Below are 22279 nucleotides of genomic sequence, written 5' to 3'. Positions count from 1 at the left end.
ATAAATGGACAGCCAGGGAAAGAACCATATGCAGAAAAATTTGTCAAGCATCACTAGCTAAAGTAATAGATGCAATTGTATTACTATTTTGATATGAATCATTTTAACTTGCTTAGTCAGGGTTATTAGGGCCAAATATATTTATACCTGACCTTCTTTTATTTGAACTACTGTGTATGGGTAATTGGCTTTATTCCCAATGTTGCTTTACTGACCACACCAAGTACGGTCTTTTCAAATACTAATGGTTGAGACTGTATAGTGCTTACAGTATGTTTTATATATATATACACACACACATATACATATGTGTAGTATATGTCATATATGTAATACATACATTGAGTTAATTCTCACAATAACCCCAGAAAAAAAAGTGATTTTGTTTTCACCCTTTTTTGGCACATGAGGAAACAGATGGTAGGAAAGTTAAACCACTTGTCCGATTCCAGTTAGCAAGCAGTGGAACCAGGACTGGAATCACACAATCTGCTCCAAAGTCCACCCTCTTACATATGAATGGGTTTTGTGGTATATAGAAAACTTAAATACTATATAAAAGCATACATAGTTTTACACCAAGATAAGTAAGGGAGATAAACAGTATGAGAAGGGCTATGTTCGAAGTTACTTGATGTCTGCTAATTTGATAACAACGATGTAACATTTCTTGTTATTCTATAAACGTGACAAGGGATACTGTATAGCCCAATCCAAAGCCTATCTGATGTCAGTTTTCAAAAAGTTGCATAAAATCTCAGATGCCTTACCTATGGTTAACATCCCTCTAAGAAGTATCATATGAAGGTGAAGAGTAGTTGGAAGAATCAAACCAACTGCAAAACAAATATTTGCTACATGAAAAACTAGATGATGTATTTCTCTCCAGTTTTCACAAGTGGTCTCATTGGAAGGCACAGGTATGATACTTTCTAACTCAGATGTAAAACCTAGTACAGTTGATTCTGTCAGTGGGATGGATTCTGTATAATTCATGTTGAAAATTCCTATAAAAACAAATAAACAAAAGGACAATCATAAAAATGGCAATTATCTTATCAACCCTATGATAGGTATTATACCAAAATTATTCTTATGAATTGAATGTTGGTAAACAGACTTTTCTAGTGCTTAAGAATTAGGTAGGTTCAAGTCCCAGGTCTGTTACATATTAAGTGTATCCATTTCTTTATCTGTCAAGTGATAATAATGCCTACTTTGCCTTATGATTAAATGAAATGAAATAAATAAAATATTTCACATAGTGCACAACTATTCTCTGATAATATATATCCACGTATGTGTTTACATATTATATGTATATACATACTTGGGGAGGGAGGTGAATTAACAAGTCTAAAAGACAACTACCAATTTTCATAAATCATTGCAATTATAAAGTTATTTAGTATAGTCTTCCTTCATATTGACACTGGTGACACTGAATTCAAGCACAGGAAAAATAACTGCCAAAACTGATTTTTTTAATACCTTAAAAATGAACAAACACATCCATATTTACTATTTGAAGGCTTTGTATATTTAGAAGGCTCTATTTTGCACCATCAAGTCATTGTATCATATATATACTACATAATCATATATGTACATCTTTAATTATATACATTTCTATAAACATTTATACATATACAAGACATAACATTTAAAATTTCTTTCATTGTCTAACTTAGATCTGTTCACATTCTCATAATGGTTCTAGTTTGTAGCATCTCACAAATTAAAAAGTAGTAAACTGAGAATTTACTTGTATGAAGGAGGGGGTCACGGTTACATACGTCACTATTTAGTACCAAGATCCATTTTAAGGAATGTACATTTTGCACATGCTTACATAAAACTTAACACAAAGTAGAACTCCTTCCTGACTGTATTACTTGCCCTTGGTCCTTATTTCACAAAAAAACTTCATCATTAATTATACAAATTTGGTCCTTGACGAAAATTGGGTAGGTTTACAGAATGCACAAATTATTCTGTTTAAGGAAAAGAATGGCAAATGGGGACTCAAAATACCTTTAAATTTAATTTAGAAATAGGTTTTTCATTTAAAATAAGGTCATTCCTATCAATTGCAATTTGATGGACACTTCTGAACTTTATGGGAACTGTTAAGTTTTTGTCACATGTCATTATTAATAAAAGACAAAGAAGAAAATAAATAAAATAAGGTCATTCAGTTAACCTTACTTTTCTATTTATTGTTTTCAACATACTTTAAGATTTTAAGTGGCAGAATAATTGATGTAGGCTGAGCACTTTGAAAGGATGCTGAAAGAATTCCAGATTTCTAAAGATGAAAAAAAATACAAACTTATAAACTATGAATTAAATGATCAACTGAAGATCTCTTAATAAAATTCTGCAATAGCTCACAAATAGCAATAGTTGTCTTAAATACTGATTTTGTGTAAAAAGAAAAAAAGACATTAAGAATTCAACTACTTTCCAAAAGTCTGAATAAATAAAAATATAAGGCTATTGAGATGAGAGGGAGCAATCATTATCTTAATAACTCCATTTATATACCAAGTTTGCTTTTGAGGGTCAAGTCAGAATTCATCTCATAATTTCTGCAGGACAAAGAGTGATATTAAATGTCCTCTATAACTCATAGCTAATGTCAACTCCCCTAGCATTACATAAGTTAGTAATGACTTCTACTGGCACTTTAGGATGTGCTTGCACTCCTGTTATATTTGTTCCAAATATCCCATGTCCTCTAGGAGGCAGGGATGACATTTATTCATCTACCTGCTTCCCAGGCCTGGCCTTGGTAAGAGATTGCTGCAGACCAGGCAGAGACCGAAGCCATCCGGGAAGAGCCATAACCACGAGGCTTTTGGAAATCACTTTCAGTTGTAAAGACTGGAGAGTGCCTTGCCTTCCTGAGGTTGAGTTGATGTTTATTCACAAGCCACCAGGGAGCCACATAAGCCAGGGAAAGGGGCTGCCATTCCTCCGCTTCCTCCTTGGAATAGAGGCAGCTGAACTACATGGTGTTTAAAACTCCAAGTTTTAGTGGCCCACAGTTCTAGTATAGAATTATAGAACAAATTAATCAATACATATTCTTTCTCATAGCCACCTGACTACACCTCCATAGAAAACTAGTCCACTATAATTCAATTCCAGGCTTTTGAAAGTTCTAAAAGTGACACTAAAAGCATCAATTTCTAGTCTCGGAGAATTGATAACTACAATCCACCAATTCAAGAAAACAGTAGTAACAATTTTTAAAAGGGTCTTCCTAAAACACATTTTAACGTACCACAACTTAGTAAATATATACAGCTATAGACAGATACACACACACACACACACACACACACACACACACACATATTTTAAGAGAGTCTTGTGAAATGTCACTTACCGGCCGTCATTAAACACTGATCAGGATCTTACCGGATTCAGTTTATTTGTGTGATTACCTCTTAATGGATTTAAATGACTTACGATGAACTAACCTTAAACACAGAATATACATTCTCCGAGGAAGGCTAGACTGGTGAACTGGTAAATTTTCAGATTAATTTTGACTAAATCAAAAGAAGTTATCTTTCATCGGAGCCTCAGTCTAATCTCTTAAATTAATTGTTCTAGTAAAATCCAGGACACCTATATTTTCGAATAGGTGTGTGCAAGTCTGAACAGCTGAATGGTGAAGCTTCGCCAAATTACACAAATGAAGATAAAACAGTACCGAGTAAGAGCACTACTAGATTTAATTCATTCTGCTTTGCTAACTCAGTCTTTCTGCACATCTTCGGAACAGCAAATGTCACTATGTTGCTAAGTGTCTTTTCACACTTACTCCAGCTTCAAAGCCGGCAGTTTGCGGAACTCATCTGACCAACAACCCATTTCCCACAATTCATAATGATGGTGCAGGATCAGTGACAAGGACCACTGGTCCCAGTGATCTGCGCTTCCCCGGGGCCCGGGTCAACCGAGCTAGGTGACGAAGGGGCCGCTGGGGAGCGCGGGGTGGGCGCCCCAGCTCAAGGAGGGGTGCTGTGCTCGGGGGCGGAGGGCGCAATGGAGAGAGGCCAAGTTCAGCAAGGGGCTGCCCGCGACCGGGCGTGGAGGACAGCGGCGCTGCGTGACCCGAGGACCTGTGGCCGGGCGCCCTGATCCGGGAGAGGGGCGGCCCGAGGCCGGGAGCCCAGCGAAGGCGCGGCGGGCGAGGAGGGGCCACGGGCGGCGCTCCGGGGCCGGGGTGCGGAATCCGGGCATCCTCCGGCCGGCGGGCAAAGTTGCTCCCGCGGAACTCCCAACTTTCCCGGCCCGATCTAGCCCGGGGCGCGCCAGGCGAGCCGGCGACGGCTGCGCCCTCTGCCCCTTACCTGGCTTGTCCGAGGCACGCAGCCCGGGCGGCGCGGGACACCGGGGACACCCCGGACACGGACGTGGCGACTCCACGGACGGGCACGAGTCTCGGTCGGGCCAGTCCCCGCGCCCGCGGCGGCTTTGACTAAAATAGGCATCGCGACGGTGGTGACCCGGGCTGGGCCGCACCGCGCACGCGCCGGCCGCACGCGCTCCCGGCGGGCGGAGCCCGGGGCAAGGCAAGGTCCGCACGCCCGCCAGGCTCCTGCTGCTGGCGGAGTCCGCACACCTTCGCTGCGGGTTCGAAACGCGCGCTGTCGTCCTCCTTGCTCCGATTTCTTCTCAATCCCGCGTCCTTGCTTGGGCATGAGTGGGGGCGGGCGGCATCGCGGCGCCCCCGGGTTTGTTCTTCCCCACGGGATAACTCGGGAAGCAGAGAGAGAAACCGGGGTAGGAAATGAGAACCAGAACCTTCATCTCCCTCCAAGATGAACGACCCACTTGCAGAACTCCTTCCTGGGACCCTCGCCTGCAACTCAGCACAAGTAGGGAATGGCGGGAGGAGCGCGCAGCCCGCGCCTGTGTCTGGAGGCGGAGGATGGACGCTTGGTCCCCGGGAACCGGGACGCAGGACGCCCGCGGTAGGGACCATGGAGGAGCCAGCGCCTCTCCTCCTCCTGCTCCTGCTGCCACCGCCTCCCCGGAGGCCACGCCAGGCACTGCCACCACTTTTGCTTTCAAAGAAGGGTGCATGCAAGGCCCTCTATTGTAGGCAAACCCCCACCTGAATTTGCCATTTCGAGTTGGTAGATTTGGAACCAGTAATTAGGAAATAAGAATGAGAATATGCGCCAATGTTTACTGTTTACTGGACAACGATTTGAGGAAAGATATCAAAAGTATTGAAGAGTTGGCCTTGGTGGGGGAAGGTTGTAAGCCAAAAAAAAAAAGGGTTAAGTGGGGATTTTCCACAACTGTCCCATGTGTGATGGAATTTGCATCGGTTTTTGGAGTATGAGGTCTTTCATGTGTGCCAAACGTGATCTAAGAGCCGCCACTGTGTGAAGGTGCCCTGTAAAGTGAGTACCTGGAAGTGTAACCGTAGTCACAGATCCCTAGTAAAGAGGGGTGCAGCCTGGTGTTCAAGAACAGGGGCTGTCATGCCACACATACCAGGTTTGAACCCTGTCTCTGAACCAGCTTGCTGTGTGCTGTAGTGTGGATCTGGACTGTTCCCCAAAGGACCATGCATGGGTGGCTCGGTCCCCAACCTGTGGTACTATTGGGAGGTAGAAGAACCTTTAAGAGGTGTGGCTTTGTGGGAAGAAGATATGTCACTGGGGTGTGCCTTTGGAGGGGATATTGGGACCTTGCCCTGCCTTTTTTTTTTTTTTCAGTACTAGGGCTTGAACTCAAGGACTAAACTTTGAGCCACTCCACCAGCTCTTTTTTTGTGATAGGTGTTTTTGAAATAGGGTCTGGAACTATTTGCCCCAGCTGTCTTCAAATCAGGATCCTCCTGAGTTGCTGGGATTACAGGAGAGAGCCACTGGCTCCCAGCCTCCTCCTCCTCTTTTTTTATTTCCCCAGTTGCTATGAAGTGAGCATCTCCCTACCATGATGTCCTGTGCTGCCACAAGCCCAAAAGGCAACTCCTACCAATCAGCCAGGGTCTGAAATTATGAGCCAAAATAAACTTTTTCTTCTTTTAAGTTGATTACTCAGGTGTTTTGTCACAATGACAGAGCTGATTAATACACTGTGTGACCTTGGAGAAATTACTTAGCCTTGTAACATGGGGATGCTGATAATAATGGAGCTTGCACTTGGACCTCACAGGATTGTTCTAAGAGTTAAATGGTATCATACATATAAAGGGCTTAGTATGGTTTTGGAGTGTTTAAGTTCTATGTAGCTAAGTATATAGTATATTTATAAATCTCTAACATGTCTGAAATTTATGCTAACTATACAGGATTAGTTTTCAAAGCTATTTCTTCACAGTCTTTCTAGATGCCCTCCAACTTTTTGGTGGCCACTACTAAATACATTTAAGGTGCCCAAAGAGTTCACTACATGGTGTTCATTGGAGGATGGCTTATAATAATGAATTGGAAATAACCTAAATTCTAACCATGGGGGATTAATAAAATTATAGAACATCCAAACGATCTTTTCCTCAGCAGCCACTAAAAATAAGTTATAGAAATATATTGTAGGCATTTCCAGTAGTGAGAGGAGAATATTAGAGAATTGATAATATTGAAATACATCACATCTATGTAGGAACAAGATACAGCAAAACACACTGGAACTTGAACAATAAAGGGTATGGGGAAAGGGTGAGGAAGAGTAATAGAGGGGTTAGACTGATTAAAGTACATTGTATTTACAGGTAAAATATCAAGGCAAAACCTCACTGAACACTCAGTAGACACTTAGACAATGAAGAACAGGACTTTTATAAAGGTCATGTCAAGGGTAGGGTGATAGCAAGAGGGGGAGAGTAAATGAAGAGGATAAAGGAGGGTGTGTTTTCTACACATATATGAATATGGAACATTGAAACCTGTCCAAGTCATTTTAAAAGGGGGCTGGGGAAGAGGGAGAATAGTGGAGCGGATGAAGCAAACCGGGGTACATTGTAAACACATATGGAAATATCACAGTGAAACCCCCTGTACAACTATCATATACTCATAAAAACATTTTAGACATTGTAGGAATGCCTACAAATTCCACAGAGCGATGGTCAGCAGCCTATGGCCCAAAGGCAGCCCGCTATCTGAGTTTATGTGTCCCACAAGCTAAAATGGTTTTACATTCTTCAGTGGATGAAGAAATTAGAATATTTAATGATATGTGAAAATTATATGAGATTCAAATTCAGTGTCAGTAAAACTTTATTGGAATCCAGCCACACCCATTTTTATGCTACAGAGGCTTCATGGAATAGTCCAACAGAAAACCTTGAGGCCTAAGAATTTACTCTCTGACCTTTTATAGAAAAGGTTTACCAATCCTTAATATAGAGTACACTTTGTTCCAAACACTGTTGTAAGTGATTTAACTACATTAAGCCATTTATTTCCAGAAGGGACCCTATGAAGAAGTAATTTCTATATTATTATCTCTGTTTTATAGATGGAAAACAGGAATAACAGAGAGGTTGAGTAACCTGCTCAGGATCACACAGCTAATAAGAAGGGGAGCTGGGATGTAAGCAGGCAGGCTAGTTTCAGAGCCTGCGTCTGCCACCTTCTACCTCTAGCTGGATTACCCCCCATGTTAAGATATAAAGTAGAAATAGAGGCAAGCTATGACAGTGTGTATGAGAATATTACGCGTCCTACCACGTGAGGATAAGTGCTAAAATGCTGACACATAATTTCCTCAGTCGTGAATGGCTTGTAAATGGCTTTCTTGTTTTCTTCCCCCCCTCCCTTTCTGCCTTGCTTCCTTCCTGTCCTCTTCCTCTCCCAACTCTAACTCCACCTGCTTTTTCTTCTGCTAAATTTCCTACAATTATTGTTACTTTTAAAGTTAAAAAACAAAACAAAACACCCAAACATTAAAAAAGTGGAGCCAAGTAATGGCTTTTGTAGACCTGGGAGAGCCAGGCTCCAAGGTCTGGATATCCCTTACTCCTACTTATCAGGATAGAGTACCTGGAAGGCGTTTGAATAATATAAAGATTGCATACTTTTGTGAAAAGAGAACCGAATTAGATATCGTAAGATTTGAGTGCAAGCCTTTGAAAGTCTTGTTTTTCCTCCACGTTTTTATAGGAAGGGAATGTTGGGGGATCAGGAAACCTCCTCCACTCACTGCAACCCATCTAAGAATTAAAACCATTATTTATTATGAGTATCTTAGTGTATTTCGATTTCTTATCAGCTGGCAGAGTGCTTAAGTGGTAGAGTGCCTGCCTATCAAGTATGGAGCCCTGAGTTCAAACCCCAGTACCACCAACAAAACCCCCAAAACCAGTTTCTTATCAAAGATATAGGAATGTTGACTATAAAATTAAGTAAGAATTCTAAACATGAAACCTTGGGTTGGGAATTCCTTTGGCTCCTTGGTCTCCTGCTGGTCATGGAGATCAACCTGCAAGGTTCAAAGCAGTCTTTGAAAAGTATTATGAAGCAAGAAGGTATCTCACCCAGACGTATAAATGAAAAGGGCATGAGGCATAGATAACGAAATATAAGGCAGGCAGCCTGTCTCTTCTGTAAACACCAGCTAGGGCAACTTAAATTGGCATAAACAATTATGTCTTTATTTCTCTGTGGACATCCTAGTCTGCCTTTTACCAGTTGGACAAAACCCTGCTGAGATTTCAAAGTTCAGACAGAGTAAGTTTTGTGAAGTTAAAACAAGATCTGAGGGAGTCACAGGTTGTAATGATACACATGCAGTGTTAAGCAGTGTTATCTTTATGTATTATTTGCCCTTGGATTACATCAGTGTTGGCTTATTTCAATTGTTGCTCCTAACTGCATGGAGACCATAGCTATTTCCAATATGGCCTTATAGCAGACAGTTCTGGTCAAAGATAACTACTGAATGATTTAACTAGATTACATCTGAACCCAAGGTCTTCTCATTAAATGTTATATTAACTTTCTTATTGACCAGTTGGACAACTAACCTCATTGACTGCTTACAATTTCTCTCGCTTTTAAAAAATACTAATAGACTTTCTAGAGAAGTGTAAATTTATAGATGATTTTGCAGATAGTAAACAAAGTTCCCACATACTTCCCCTCTCAGTTTCCCAATATGAACATCTTGTATTAGTGTGGTATGTTTGTCATAGTTGGAGAACGATATTGATACATCATTATTTACACATTTCACAATAGATTTTGCCCAAAGTCTAAAGTCTTGTACCCACCAATATGGTATCATACAGAATGGGTTTAATCCCCTGTGCTCCACCTCTTCCTCCCTCTTTCTCCCTCTTTCTATCTTCCTCCCAAACCTCTCACCTTTTGCAAAATATCAGTGCCTTTCAGCTTGCTTCTTCCACTAAGGAGTGTGCATGACCACTTCCTCCATGCCTTTTCTTTTCTTTCTTTTTACTTGATGCGCATACCTGTTGTGAAATGATTACCAAATTCAAATTGGTTAACACATCCATCACCTCAAGATGCACTTTCTAAGCAAATTTTAAATACACAACACAGTATTGTGAACTATGGTCACCATGCTTTACACTAGATTCTCAAAACTTACTTATCTTGTAACTGAAAGTGGATGCCCTCAGACCTTCTTCCCATTTCCCGCAACCCTGGCCCCTGTTTGATCCTTGTCTCTATGAGTGTGGCATTTGCCTTTCTCATTTCACTTAGCACAATGCCTCCAGGTTCATCACGTTTGCCACAGATGGCACATTTTTCTTTTTGTCCTTTCTTTCCTTCTCTTCTTCCTTCCTTCTTTTTTTCACTTGAGCCACACCTGCAGACCTTTTCACTTTAGTTATTTTTTAATAGGACCTCATGTTTTTGCCCAGGTCGGCTTGGGCCCAGTCCTTTGTATGCCTCCGAGTAGCTGGGATGACAGATCTACACCATCACACCCAGCTATTTATTGACTGAGATGGTTCTCACTAACTTTTTGCCTGGGCTGGTCTTGAACTGTGATCCTTCCAATCTGAGCCTCCCTACGAGCTGGGATTACAGATGTGAGCCACGGTGCCTGGCAGAATTTCCTTTTTTATAGCTAAATAATATTCTCGTGTGTGTGTGTGTGTGTGTGTGTGTGTGTGTGTTTATTTCATATTTTCCTTATTCATTCATCCATTGACATTGTTTCTGTGTCTTGGTTATTGTGAACACTGTTGCCATGAACATGGGGGTGCTGACATTTCATCAAATGCAGATTTTGTTTCCTTCACATATATACCTGGAAGTGGGATCCTATAGTAGTTACATTTTTAATTTTTTGAGGAATTTTCCCACTGTTTTCCATAGTGGCTGTACCAATTTGCATTCCCACCAACAGTGCCCAAGTTTTCCCTTTTCTCCACATACTGGCCAGTACTTGTTATCTCTTATCTTTTTTATAATAACCATCCTACAAGTATCACAAAGTTTATCACATTGTGATTTTGAGAGCATGTCTGGAGGGACCTCAGCTACTCGTATCCCCTTGACCAAAGGATGGTCCTCTCCTATTAGGGAAGGTCATCCTCTTCAACAAGGAAGGGAAGGGGTGCACAGAGAGTGGTGAGGGAGGAAGGGGACACCTGCCTAGCTGGTCAGATGAGCCAGGTCAATCCTGACGATCAAGGGAGAGACAATGTCCCAGCTGGGTCAGCCTCACTTCCTTACTGAGATGTTGATCTACGTTTCCTAGATGATTAGTATTGTTGAGCACCTTTTTATGAACCAGTTGGCCATTTGTATGTCTTCTTTAAGAAAATGTCTGCTTAGATCCTTTCCATTCTGTTTGTTATTGTTTTCTTGAGGGAGGGTCTCACTGTATAGCCCAGACTGGCCTCCTACTCACAATCCTCCTGCTTCAGCCTCCTTACCACTGGGATTAGGCAGATACCACCAAACCCTTCTTCCTTTGCCTATTTTTAAATCACTATTTTTTCTGTTGTGTTGTATGAGTTTCTTGTTGATTTTGGATATTAACTTTTTATAGATATGTGGTTTGTAAATATTTTCTCCCATTCCAGAGGTTATCTTTTTATTTATCAATTTTTCCTTTGATATGCAAAACCTTTTTAGTTTGATGTACTATTACTTGTTTACTTTTGTTTTTATTGCTTGTGCTTTTGGTGTTATTTAAAAAAAATCATTGCTGAGCCTAATGCTGGGGAGCTTTTTCTCTGTCTTTTCTTCTATGGATTTTATGGATTCAGGTCTTATATTTTAGTCTTTATTCTGAGTTTTGGGAATAATGTAAGATAGGGATTCAATTTCATTCTTTTGCATGTGGATGTCCAGTTTTCAATTATTGAAGACGGACTGTCCTTTCCCCACTGTGGTTTTGTTTGTTGGTGCTGAGGGATTCAACCCATGGCCTCACACATGCCAAGCATGCATTCTGCTACTGAGCTGTACCCCGAGTCTGCCATTGTGTATTGTTGGTGCCCTTATTAAATGTTAGTAGACCATATATGTGTAGATTTACTGCTTGGCTTCCTATTATGTTCTACTGGTCTCTGTGTCTGTATTTATGCCTGCACCATATTGTTTTAGTTATGATAGCTTTGTAATATAGTTTTAAATTAGAAAGTATGATGCTTATAGCTTTATTCTTCTTTTTCAAAATTGCTTTGGTTGTCTGTAGTCTTTTGTAGTTCCATACAAATTTTAGGACTTTTTTCTATTTTTGTAAAAAAATGCTATCTTGATATGAATAGCCTTAAATCTATAAATTACTTTGGATATTATGGACATTTTAATTCTAATTCTTCCAATCCAAGAACATGGGCTCCCTTTCTAGTTTTTTGTGTTATGTTCAATTTCTTTTCATCATTTTTTTGATGTATGGGTTTCAGTGTTTTTCATCTGCTAGATTAAATTTATTCCTATACATTTTATTACTATTAATGCTATTGTAAATAAGTTTATTGTATCAGTTATATTTCAGATAGCTCATTATTAGTATTTTGAATGTTATTAGTATTTTTGTATGTTGATTTCATATACAACCCTGTTGAATACTTCTATTAGCTCTAATCATTTTTGGTGGAATCTTTAGAGTTTTCTCTATATAAGATCATGTCATCTACAAACAGTTTTACTTCGTTTCTACTCTGGATGTCTTTTTATTTCTTCTTCTTGCCTAAGTTCTCTGGTTGGGACTTCCAGTACTGTGTTGGTAAGAGTGCAAACTCTTACCTTGTTCCTAACTTAGAAGAAAAACTGGAAGCTTTCACACACTGTTATTATCGACTGTGGGTTTCTGATATATGAGCATTATTGTGTTGAAGTATATTCTTTCAGCTTCTAATTTATTGAAAGTTTTTATCATGTAAAGATGCTGAATTTTGTTAAATTTTTTTCTGCATCTATTGAGTTACGTGATTTTTGTCATTTGTTCTGTCAGTGTGGTATATCACATTGATTGATTTGCATATGTTAACCATCCTTGTATCCCAGGGATCATGGGGTGTGATCATTTTAATGTTTGTTGAATTTGGTTTGCTAGGATTTTGTTGAGGATTTTTCATCCATATTAAGAAATAGTGGTCTGTAATTTTCTCTTCTTATAGTGTCCTTGTCTGATTTTGGTATTAGGGTAATGCTGGCCTTGTAAAATGAGTTTGGAACAGTTCCCTCTTCAATTTTTGGGACGAATTCAAGAAGGATCAGTGTCAATTCCTTAAGTATTTGGTAAAATTAATAACTGAGACTATCTGGTTTTATGCTTTTCTATGTTGAGAGATGTTTTGTTACTTATTCAATCTCCTTGCTCTTACTAATTCTGTTCAGATTTTCCATTTCTTCAATCTTGGTAGGTTGTCTAAGAATTTATTTCTTCTATTATCCAGTTTGTTGGCATAAGATTTTCATAGTAGTAGTCTCTGTCTCTGTCTCTCTCCCTCTCCCCATCTTTCCCTTTGTTGATACTGGGGTTTGAACGCAGGTGTTCAAACTGGGGTTTGCCTTATGCAACGCCCTCAGCCATGTTTTACTTAATTAACTTTCAGGTAGGGTCTTGCATTTTTGCCAGGGGTAGACCTGCACTGTGATCCTTCTACCTATTCCTTTCTGTAGCGGGGATCACAGGTGCACACCACCACCTTCAACTTATTGAAAAGGGGTCTTGCTAATGTTTTCCTTGGTTGGCCCTAAACCACGATCCTTCCTATCTCTACCTCCTGAGTATCTTCGATTACAAGAGCAAGCCACTGCTCCCGGAACATAGTAGTCTCTTTCAATCCTTTGTATTTCTGTGGTATCTGTTGTGTTCCAAAAAACTTCATGTGTTTTTCTAACTTGATAGCCAATTTCCTTTTATCACAGAATTATACGGATGTAACATAGTTCATTTACTCATGGGCCTATGAACACATGAAATAACTAAGGTGGAGTTTCATTTTCTATGTATTTGTCTGTTTTGTTGTTTTGGTTTTGGCAGTACTGGCGTTTGAATTCAGGGGCTCATGCTTACTTGGCCACTTGAGCTACTTCACCAGCCCTTTTTTGTATTGGATATTTTTGATATAGGGTTTTGCTTTTTGCCCAGGCTGTCCTTGAACTGCAATCCTCCTGACCTCTGCCTCCTGAGTAGCTAAGATGTCAGGCATGAGCCACCTGTGCCCTGCTATTTGTCTGTTTTAAACAGATGGAATACACACACACAGATATTTCAAACAGAAGTTGCTTGCTTACAAATTGCAAAACTTTAGTACATGCTAAAATTTCCAGTGGTTTGGGATTTCCCTGGAGTAGCCAGAAATGAGATATTGGCTTCAAAGGCAAAGTCATAAAATATGCAATAGTATAGATTCTAGAAACCGGGCAGTTGGTAGAACTAAATTACAGTAATGCACCATCTTGGAATTGGCAGAATGTGATACAGTAAGTACAGTGTCAAAAATTAAGGAGCTGATATTCCCTTTGTTTATTCTTTCTTACATAGTTTTCCTTCTAAAGCAGAAAAGTTATATTCATGAATTTGTCTGAAATATTAATAATAACAAAGTCCACAGATGAAGCATGTAATTAGAACTTCCTAACCCTTTCGGAAATTACCCCTAAAAGAAGGAATTCATAATAACTAGCCAGGCACAACAGAATCATGTTTTAAAAAAAAAAAAAAAGTTAAGTTTGAAAAGAAGATCAGAAAAGTGGCTCTGAATTTCACTTGAATCCTAAAGAAGCCTTAAAGGCAGGGGGCCAGGTTGGATCTTCAAAACAAAACTGGTTCTAGGCCCAGGCAGAAACTCCCAGAAGGAAAGGTCAAAAGGTCTTACACCAACGCTAAAGACAACTCATTTGTCTTTTGTTCTATTTTGGAAATTTCTAGGAATTCATAGACCCCCAAGGCCCACTGATGGATGGCACTCCTACTTCCAGAAAAGAGAAGTATTACAACCATTTATTCCCTAAGAACGGTGGCTTTCAAGGAACTGTTTGTTTTTTAACGTGTAAGTAACTTGTTCATGTGAGGTATCTAAGGTATTTAGCTGTCAGAAGTGAAAAGTTGTTAATTGTGGAAAAATACCTGTTGGAAATTCTTAATTGGATGATATAAGAAAGTTTTTAGATGCCACACAATGACTTTTAATCTATATCTGATAAAAGCAGGACTTTCAGGCATATGGTTCCTATTGTGAAATATCATTCTGTCATACAATTTATTTTGAGAAAAAAAAAGGCTGGTTTTGGAGGCAAATTTGAGGCCTGATAATAGTCAGGCTAGAAACAAAAAACCCAAAGCAATACATTAGGAAGATGGAACAATAAAGTTGGGATGACACTGCTAGCCAGCATTAATTGAGGTGCAAATGCATTCAGAGTTCCCAGGAGAAAACAATTATTTAAATGCAAATTTTTATTATTGCTAATATTTAAATTATTATAATAAACTCATGAAAATAAGAGACTTCTCCAGCTTAATGTATATATAAAGCCTAATAAAATATTTATGAGGCGCATACCATCATTTTTATCATTTTGCAGACAACACGGCAAACACAATGAAACATTTCTTTAGTCTACCATCAAACATATTTGACATGATTTAGAACTGCACAAAATGATTATAATTATATTTGACTTGAAAACTACAGAGAATGTCACATGCTTGTATTTAAAAGAAAAGGTCTCACTTTGAAAAGGAAGAGATTTTAGAGAAATTGAGTCTCTGTTTAGAGTACAGGAGAAGCAGCAACCCTTTGGGTAAAATTTCTCACAGAAGACAAAACTCTTGCACAGTTTTACTGCATCCCACAACTTAAGAATTTCCTACCATTTTTTATACCAAGCACAACACTTTATCTGATGAGACATGTATGAATATATTATAAGCTCAGAAAATGGCTTCTAAGAGCATTATAATGTGGTTGGGAAATCATGAAGTTGTTTTGAAGGTTTCATATGACTTGGTTTAATGAATAAATGAAACTTCTAATACCTAGAAAATTGATGCTAAATGGAAAAAAATCTGGTAGAAAATATTACCGTTAATCACTTGGTGTTCAGTACTTACATTATTAATGGCTTAACATGGTGTGTGCTTCCCACTTGTTTTAAAGTGACATTATAAATCTGTGATTCCCAAAGCAGCTTGTCGCTATCTCTGTTATGGCCTTTTTCACTTGCTATTTTTTACAAATTTAGGCTAAAGTGTTCTTTCTTCTTCTAAGTTGTAAGTTCCTGGAGGATAGAAAGTATGTCTAACTCATCTTTCCTATCTCTAGGGCACCTAGCATGTGATTCCCATATAGTTGGAACTCAGTAAACATTTGCTGATCAAATGATGGAGTCCATTTGCAATAAAAGAAATAAACATTTCTCCAACAGAAGAAATAGTTTTAAAAAATTGTTTTCACAACTTAAATTATTCTGAATGGGAAAAATAACGGAAGACATATGCACCAACATGTCAATAAAAATTGGGTTATGACAGTGGAATTATTACCTTTTTCTTCTTTCCATTCTAACTTATTTATAGCACAGTCATATTACTTTTCTATACTTAGTATTCTCCCACACTGGATAATCCTATAGGAATTACAATGACCTTCCCACCATGATAGTGACATAATACTCCTCTGCCCACTCTCACATTTTCCCCCTGCTACCTTCCTCTCCTCTGTTCTCCTGTTTCGGTGATTTATGATGGAACAGGAACAAAGTGAAAAGATAGGTTTGGAAGAAGTAGGGATATTTGATGGAGGGAAGAGAAGGTTTAACCCTGAGATTCCTTCAGAATTCATTCATTCAGAAGCCCTGAGTGGTCTAATGGGTGGGAAAGGCCTGAGGTTAGGATGTAGCAGTAGGGGAAGAATGCAGGGACCTCCATGTTAGAGGCAAAGGCAGGGCCAGCAGCCCAGAAACCAAGTAGCTAAGTGTATAGGTCCAAGGAGGACTCAGAGGACAGAGTGAAGCCAAAACACCCCTCTTGCTATGCAAATTTACCCCTGAACATCTCAAGCAAAGAGAGAAACAAAAAGATGAGGGATTCATTTAGCATAGTTGTTCAAAATGGAAAGAAACTTCCTTTAAGTGGCAGGATCAAGTGTTTTCTGCCATCACTGGGAAGGGGGTTAGCACAGGATGAGAGCAATGGCAAGTTAACAGAAAGGGGTGTTTTGCACATACTGAGTTAATGTCTCCTCAATTTATAGCTGCTGCACACTATATCAGTTTTTTCAAAAAAAGTTTGGTGAGCACTTTTACATTCCAGGCACTAGATTATGAGTATTTTTTGCACAAAAATATAATTTTAAATGTAACATAATTAAAGCTTAATGTGAAGTCAGAGGAGCTCCCAAACTATTCTTTTTGGGGAAAAAATGAAATACAAAAAAGTCACATTAATTATCGCTTAAACTGGAATTGTTTATAGAAGACATAATAAGCCATTACCTGTTTCTGTTTAAAAAAATTAATTGGGGGACAAATTAAGGCTGAAAGGGCTCCAGTGCCTTTGGCAAACCAAAGCCCAACATACACGGTAAAATGAAATTTAGGCTTACCCAAGCAGAAACCACCTAATTAGAGACTTTACCAACCACAAACCACCAACTAAGCTCTAATACAGACTTTCCACTTTAACTAATCCAATATATTTTCAATGTCTTGAGTTTCTCTCTTACCCCCATACCCAGGAGAGCATTGAACCCTTTGTGGTCTGGCACTGCCTGATTCATGAAACACTGTGTGCTCAAATACTCGCTTAATGTGCTTAAGTTTATTTATTTATTTTTTAAAACATTTTCAATACAAAAAGTCTCTAAGTAAATCAAGTTTCAGTCTTTCAACCCAAAGAGTGATCTGGGATCCTAAAGACTTCTAACCATGCATTCTGAACCTGTGCTGTTCAAACTCACTTCAACAGCATCAGCAAGGAAAAAAAAAAAAAAAAGCATTTTTGCAGGCCTTACATTTTATTTCATGATATAACTGCCAATGGCACTGCATAATTGAAATCAAATTGGAAGGAGGATTCAATGTTAAAATTCAGACACAGATTGAAGAACGGGTACAATGACTTTCCCTCTATGCAACAAGAAGTTGCAAAGCTGCTATCATGAGCCAGGCAATGTAGCCTAGTGTTGAAGAATTTAAAAGGAGAATACCTTTTCTCAGAAAAACAGATATTGTGCTTTGGCTAAACTTTTTCTCAAGGGGACCAACATACATCCCACAATAATGCCCTGTTCTTCAGAAACTTCTTATATCACACCAAAAATACCTTCCATATCTTGGAGTTTTCTTACTGGCTACTATTTGGAAAAGTTTAGTTTACAAAGTTTCATTGAAAATTAAAGTGAAGTTTTTATTCTACTTGCTAGGAGAGGGAGAGAAAAAGGGGGAAGGAGAAAAAGAGAAAGAGAGAGAGAGAGCCACAAAGCACTGGATTAATTTTCCTATAATATAAGAAAAGTGGTGGATGGCATGAAGCATGATGAAATGAGATGAAGGCTTCTTAGTGAAACATCTACTGAGATCTCAAATGAGCTGTGGAAATAACTAAAATGAAATTTACTAATTAGTTTAAAATGCATAAAGAAACTTGACCATACTCTCACTATACAAACTGATTGTCACAATGGCATTACAGTAATGACATATTTTACTTGTAGACCCCATTTTAGCTCAAGCTAGCTGCTGATGGTTCAGAATAAAGGTTCACGTGTAGCTAATGTTCTCATGCTATCACTAACAAATTCAGAAGGTGTGTAACTAGCATTTTGGCATTCAGTTTTCCTTGAACTCAGATTGAGGACATTTTAGAACTCTGTAAGGTAGGAAAACAGTGTAGCATGAAAAAATGCAAGAACACTGATTTGAAGAACTACGCTTGTAGTTCTTCACCATTTACTGTGATTCAGCCTCTCTGTTCTTCATCCATAAAAATGGGATTCTTTCAAGAAACAAGAAAATTAAATCACATGTACACATGCACTTTGTAAACTATAAAGTACTAAATACATGTAAAACATTGTTTTATAATATAATTGGACAAATACTGTTACATTTAATGAGTAGTAATCTCAGTTTTTAAAAATGGAAAACATCTGGTGCTATATCACGTGGAGCTAAAATCTTGCTTAAAAAGTATGCAAAAAACAAATATTTTGAAGTCCTGTAAATGTAATAAAATTATACTTATTAAGGTCACCAAAGTTTTGATTGAAATAAAAGATTAAAGGGGGAAATTACAGTTCAAGGCACAAATCAGTTCTTAAGGGCAAAAATGTTTAAGTTCCCTATCAATCTTTAATAGCTAGCAGGTTTTAAAACCAAGCAAATTTTGCATAATAATATAACATCAAATTATGTTCAAATCATGCTGATATTATATGCAAATGTATGTTTGTCACTGGAATCATGGTAATATTCTTCGTGAGATGACTAAAAACTAACGTAATGTTTCAATCTTGCTGCTTTCATGAAACTGTAAGATTTCTGGTCTTGAAGTAATATATAGTTCTATCAAATTAAGTCTGTATTTTATTATAATAGGCTTATGATACTAATACTTATATTTTTGGCATATGTATTAAATTTTAGTAGAATTAAAAAAATAGTGGAATTGGGCTCATTGATCTCTTTATGCATAAAACTTTTATAAAATAATATTAATGAAGAACATCGTTTCTGAAGGTTAATTTTTTCAAGCAATTCACAATATAGAGGAACATGGAACTCAGTAAGAAAGTGCCATGCAGTGGTACATACAGATTTATGGCCTTAGTCAAATGAGGCATCTCGTGCACATCATACATATAGCTTTTATAATAAGTCATGTCTGCTTAGTTTGTTTTTCTTATGGCTTTTTTCAGCTTCGTCAGGAGATTTCACTTTGTAACTGCTCTGTCAAATCAGTTCTGTCCTTCTGGGTCTGTACAATGTAACAATATGACATCCAGGGTTTATCCAGATGAGTAGAGAGCAAATGAATTTCCTTTTGCTCCTCTGTTCAAGAGGAGAGAGAACTCCTCAGTCCACACGTGCTGGAGGACTTCATGCTGTTCTTTACAGTAGATTAGACTTAAGAGCATGAGATTAATGCCCTGGTGTGTACTCCAGGGCAAATCACATAGTCCTTTCTTGTAACTGCACACAGAGGTCAATCAGGTTCAAGAGAATATAGCTCCAAGGGCACAGGAAGCCTCCAAATATCCAGATGAAATAAAGGCCTGCAAGAGGGGCCACAAACTCGGGGAGCTTGGTGACTGAGGTGCGGGTATTTAGGGGCTCATTTTATGTCAAATCTAGTTCTTTTCCTCCTCACTACTCTTCAGAGTCCTTTCTGATCACAAAATTGACGACAGAAAATCACTAAACAGTCACTCCAATTCTGTAGTCACTGGGGCAACTCTTGGCCAGGGCCAGCCTTCTGGGAATGTGATCTGGGTGATCACAATGGGTGGTGGCTTACAAGAGCCCCAGCTTGTTTTAATGCTCTGTTATTTTGAAATTTTAATACAATTGAGCAAGGCATTCCATTTATTTATGAATATACAGATCTTTTTATAAAGCACTTTAAACATAGGAACATAACCCTGTTCCTCATTTTACTGTACTTTTACCAATGATAAAAGGAATTTAAGAGTGGAAACAATTAAGCTGAGGCTAAAATAAGCCTAATTTTTAATAGAAATTAAATTTGCAGTACACCATGGAATTGCACTTTGAGGTACTTTTTTAGGATATCTGTCATTTCTATCTTACATATGGGTTGAATAGTGTTTTGAGACAGGAAGATGTGGTCTGCGAGTCATTTCAAGCCAGACATACAGTATAGTTATAATGAGGTCACTGAGGGGTTTTTCACGTTACTTGTTCAAGAGCGAAATCCTGGGTACAAAACAAGGTGTTGGGTTATCACATATCTGCTAGTATTGAGGGACGGGGCCAGCCCTGCATGAAAGTGAAGACTGAAGTTCAGTGTATTCCGTTACCCCTCTTTTCAGCACCGTTTATCCCACTATGTTTGTATCTCTTCCTCTCCATACTAAAAATAGATTTCTGCAAAACTCCTAATATAAAATTTTCTCATTCTCCCTCTACCTTATGATCTGAGTGAAAAATCTACACCCCATTTCTGTGTGGCTTTATTCTCAGTTAACTTTTATAATTAGAAAAGGATCCGATAATTAATCCCTGTTAAAATATTACCTGGTTCTGATTTAAGGTGTTAAATTATTACCTGGTATTAATGTAAGGTGGGATGCTCTTCATTTTAATACTTAACACCACAAAATCTTAAAGACACAAAGAACCAAGTTTCTCCCAGAGCCACTATGAAGCCCACTAACAAGCCACTGGGTGCTACCTGAAGGACTTGACTGCGCTGACAGATCTCTGCCACTGTGCATGTAGAGCTACCCATGATGACTATGTACAGCAAGACAAAGGAAACCATCCCAGCTGCTCCCTTAGTTCAAGCTGATCTTGTAGTTCAGTAGCTCATCGAGACTAATGACTCAAACCTTGTCACACAGTCCCACTATGGCAGATGGTAGCATACAGAAAAAGTAATATGCTTTACTTATAATCACTATCCCTCTCCCCTGTGCTCCTTGCTGCTTTGCTACCTCGATCACTGAGAAAACAGAAAGAACAACTACAGAACTTTCACAAGCTTGCTCCAAACTCCCCTTGCAGCAACCAGACTCTCTTCTACTCAGTCTCCTTTCCTTACCCATGATGAATTGTTCATGGACCTGTTTAAGAACACTGAATCCCATTATCATTCACTTGTTCAAGGTCATCTCCATAAAGTCACTTATCACTCTGGATCATGCCTGTCTGCATACAAATGTGCCATTATTTCTCCTATCTTAAATAAACAGTAATGCCACCTCTCTTTCAACTCCACTTCTTTGCTCAGACTACTGTCCATTTCTATTTACCTTTACACTAGAACTGCTTAAAAAAAAAACCTGCCCTTCCAACATCTTGCCTCCTGTTCTTCTTAGGCCTGTTTTGGTCAAGTTTTTGTTCCTAATCACTCAACAAAAGCTGGGGTGTTAAGTTCACCAATAATTTCCATGTTGCTCAACCCAATGGTTTATTCTCAGATCTCATACCATGCAACCTCTCACCCACATTTGAGACAGTTCATCACTTCCTTCTCCTTGAAACACTTTCTTCACTTGTCTTCTGGGACCCCACACTCTCCTGATGTTCTTCTACCTCACTGGCTGCTCCTTCTCCTCTCTACTGACTTCCCCACTTCCCTGTCCTCTTAACAATGGAGGTAAGGTTCTTGAGCCATTTCAACTTGAATGTATACTCATTTCCTTGGCCATCTCACCTAGGCTGATGGCTTCACATACCATCTATATTCTGACTATCCCAAAGCTGTATCCAACCCAGACCTTTCTCTTGAACAGACTCATATTCAGCTACATACTTCAATGTTCAGTGGGCATCTGGCCCCTTAACTTTTTTTCTAAGTCCACTATGGTCCTCACTGCCACATAGTCTGTTCTCAGTAGGCTACCCACTGATCCTATTAAAACATAGGGCATTAGAGCTCTTGCCTTGCAAAAGCAAATCCCTGAATACCACCAAATAAATAAATAAATACATAGGGCAGATCCCATCACTCTTCTACTTCAAATTCTATAATGGCTTCTGGCCACTTATAAAAGTCAAAGTCCCTACCATGACTTATTAAGTCCCACCCTGTCTGCCCACAGTTGCCCACCACCCCCCTCTTCCCTTCGAACTCATTCTGCTCCTGGCCTTTCCACTACTCTTCTCACATGCTGTCCCCT

At 38.9% G+C, this 22279-nt stretch overlaps 1 protein-coding gene across 2 annotated transcripts in view; it reads right to left on the bottom strand.

Moving 5' to 3' along the window:
* Popdc1 (popeye domain cAMP effector 1) overlaps nucleotides 1-4527 on the bottom strand; it is a 40923-nt gene extending 36396 nt beyond the window's left edge. The window contains exons 1-2 of one of the 2 annotated variants that reach the window (XM_020181823.2): nucleotides 4368-4527; nucleotides 771-1007 (exon numbers count right to left, since the gene is read on the bottom strand). In XM_020181823.2, the coding sequence (XP_020037412.2) occupies nucleotides 771-996 (226 nt within the window). In that variant the 5' untranslated portion in view covers nucleotides 997-1007; nucleotides 4368-4527. Of the gene's footprint in view, nucleotides 1-770; nucleotides 1008-2772; nucleotides 2915-4367 lie in introns of those variants that run through there. The other variant, XM_074077732.1, reaches the window with a different exon arrangement.
* Between the last annotated feature and the right edge of the window lie 17752 nt (nucleotides 4528-22279).

This window comes from Castor canadensis, chromosome 1, assembly GCF_047511655.1.
Source record: "Castor canadensis chromosome 1, mCasCan1.hap1v2, whole genome shotgun sequence".
Lineage (NCBI taxonomy): Eukaryota > Metazoa > Chordata > Mammalia > Rodentia > Castoridae > Castor > Castor canadensis.
Note: the sequence above shows the minus strand (reverse complement) of the source record. Positions and strands in the feature narration are given on the sequence as shown.